The sequence below is a fragment of the Brachycentrus maculatus genome, unplaced genomic scaffold, assembly GCF_059751285.1.
Source record: "Brachycentrus maculatus isolate JH-2025_06_01 unplaced genomic scaffold, ASM5975128v1 h1tg001117l, whole genome shotgun sequence".
In the NCBI taxonomy this organism is placed as follows: domain Eukaryota; kingdom Metazoa; phylum Arthropoda; class Insecta; order Trichoptera; family Brachycentridae; genus Brachycentrus; species Brachycentrus maculatus.
The window spans coordinates 18,515-20,764 of NW_028281816.1; the positions used below are offsets into that span (position 1 = coordinate 18,515).

A 2,250-nucleotide genomic window follows, 5' to 3' on the forward strand; every position below is an offset into this window, starting at 1 on the left:
AACTGGCCTCAATTTTGGAATTGTTCAGAAGAAGTGAGGAGCATAAATGTATGCTTAATTAGATTTTACGCCACTCCGCTCGCCTCAGTTCATTTCGGATTATTTCGAATTTACTACTTGTATTCTCCCGCCTGATTAGGCTTGAGATGGGAGAGTTGGCTCATGCTTCACCTCAAGAGTACTCTCGCTATAGGAGGGAACTCTTGGCCTCGTTTGGATAAGAATCTTGGAAACCCGTTTCACATCTGCGACGTAGAGCTTATAAAGCTTCCCTCGCTTCGAAACCACCAGATAATTTCTCTTCATTGTTTCTGCATTATAACTTACATCCTATGAAGCGTGCTGATAAATATTCTGATAAAATATATGAATGCCCTTATAAAATCGACCTTTCACATTATCAAACTATAATCAGTGAAGTTATAAAGTGACTTGCCAAATAAACTGAATTTATAAATGACCAGGAGTGCAGGCAAGTCACAAGTTGCTACGATAACAGTAAAATATATGATATCAATGTATGTGAGTGTGATAATGTAAGTGTAATAATGTGGTGTGTGATAATGTGAGTGTGATAAAAGTGGCCTGTTTATAATATAAATATAAGTTACCCTAGTTCCGATCAAGGCCATAAATGTCAGAATATTTTCGGAAATACATCAAGAAGGAATACTATCCTTGCCATCCGTATAAATAACAATAATAGTAGTTCCTAAATCCGATTCAAAACTTTTTTCAGCAACACCATCAAAAACACCATGCAGAATATCCGGGGCTACCAGTACGTCGAGGATGACGACTGGAGTATTTACTGGTGCGAAAAGTAGTTCATTCCGGAAACTCTCGACAAGATAAGGCTGTTCCCCAATCGAAGGATCAACCACTTCAGAAATTGGTACGAAATCTGCAGGAAGGATCTGCTCGCCAAGAACATCAAAAAACATAAAAAGGCCTTAGAGAAAGAGGGGAAGACAGAAGAATCAAATGGGTATTGCTTCTTGCCGTTGACTTATAATCTGCCTTCGGAATACCCTATTTTCTACGAGGAGTACAAGAGAAGCATGCGCGATAAGGCAGTGTGGATCATGAAGCCGGTAATTGATCGATAATGCAGATTGGGAGAAGCCAAGGGAAAGGGATCTTCCTATTTAACAAGATTTCGGATGTGAGCGAGTGGTCTTAATCCATAAACCAGCCCGAGCCTTACATTGTGCAAAGGTACATCCATAACCCTCTCTTGATCGGGCATAAGAAATTCGATTTGAGAATTTATGTCCTGGTAACTTCCCATAATCCGCTGGTCATCTACCTGTACCGGTCTGGCTTCGCGAGGTTCACGCATTACCGCTACAGTGGGGAGTAAATAGATAATCTTGAAAAGCATCTCACTAATGTGGCCATCCAGAAGTGCACTGATAACTACGACGAGGAAAGAGGCGGCAAGTATATGATTAGGGACCTGAGGCTTTTCATGATGTCCAAAATGAATCACGAAGACATAGAGAACTGCTTTTTCAACATCCAGGAGCTCGTTATCAAGACACTGCAAGCAACGAGCAAGTTAATGATGTCGGATAAAAGGTGTTTCGAGCTTTATGGCTTTGATGTGATGATCGATAGCGGCCTAAAGCCTTGGATAATTGAAGTGAATGGAAGCCCATCGATGACTGCCAGCACACCTCTAGACGAAGTTCTAAAGACTGGATTGCTTGATGATACTCTCACGATTATAAACCTTTAGGGACTGTACTTCATTGTGTAATTCTAGATTGACTGGAGAAGAGACCCAAGTGGGAGGGTTCGATTTGATTTACAAGAACAATAAGCGGCTCAAAAACTATATGAAAGACTACAGCATGCTCGGATGCTTGAACAATAGAGAGCAAAATATGCGCAAAATGGCCAAACTCACAGCTCTCAGGCTCGCAGAAAACAAAAAGAAGGAGTAATAGAAAAACGCCAGGGGAAAGAGTATGGCTGTGAATAGCAATACCATCAAATCATCCTCGAGCTACGGTCAAAAGGCTGGTAGTTTAGGCCCCAACCAAGTCAAGAGGCCTGAACAAGCGAGGCAGGAAAAAGCAAAGCAGCAGGAGCAATTGAAACAGCAGGAACAAGCTATCAGATTTCCCAAGTTGATAAACAACTCGAACAAGAACATTGAGCAGTTGAAGAAGCCAGGGGAGGGTTTAGCTCGTATACCTGACTCGAAATAATCTCGAAGATGAGCATACCACTCGATAAAGGGTG

At 41.6% G+C, this 2,250-nt stretch overlaps 1 protein-coding gene across 1 annotated transcript; it reads left to right on the forward strand.

The window, feature by feature from the left end:
- The first annotated feature begins 758 nt into the window (after positions 1-758).
- Positions 759-1,741, forward strand: LOC148299509 (polyglutamylase complex subunit TTLL1-like). Its single transcript, XM_088275984.1, has 3 exons — positions 759-814; positions 875-1,094; positions 1,382-1,741. Exons 1-3 carry the CDS (start codon positions 759-761, stop codon positions 1,739-1,741), a joined length of 636 nt encoding a protein of 211 aa, XP_088132110.1.
- The last annotated feature ends 509 nt before the right edge of the window (positions 1,742-2,250 follow it).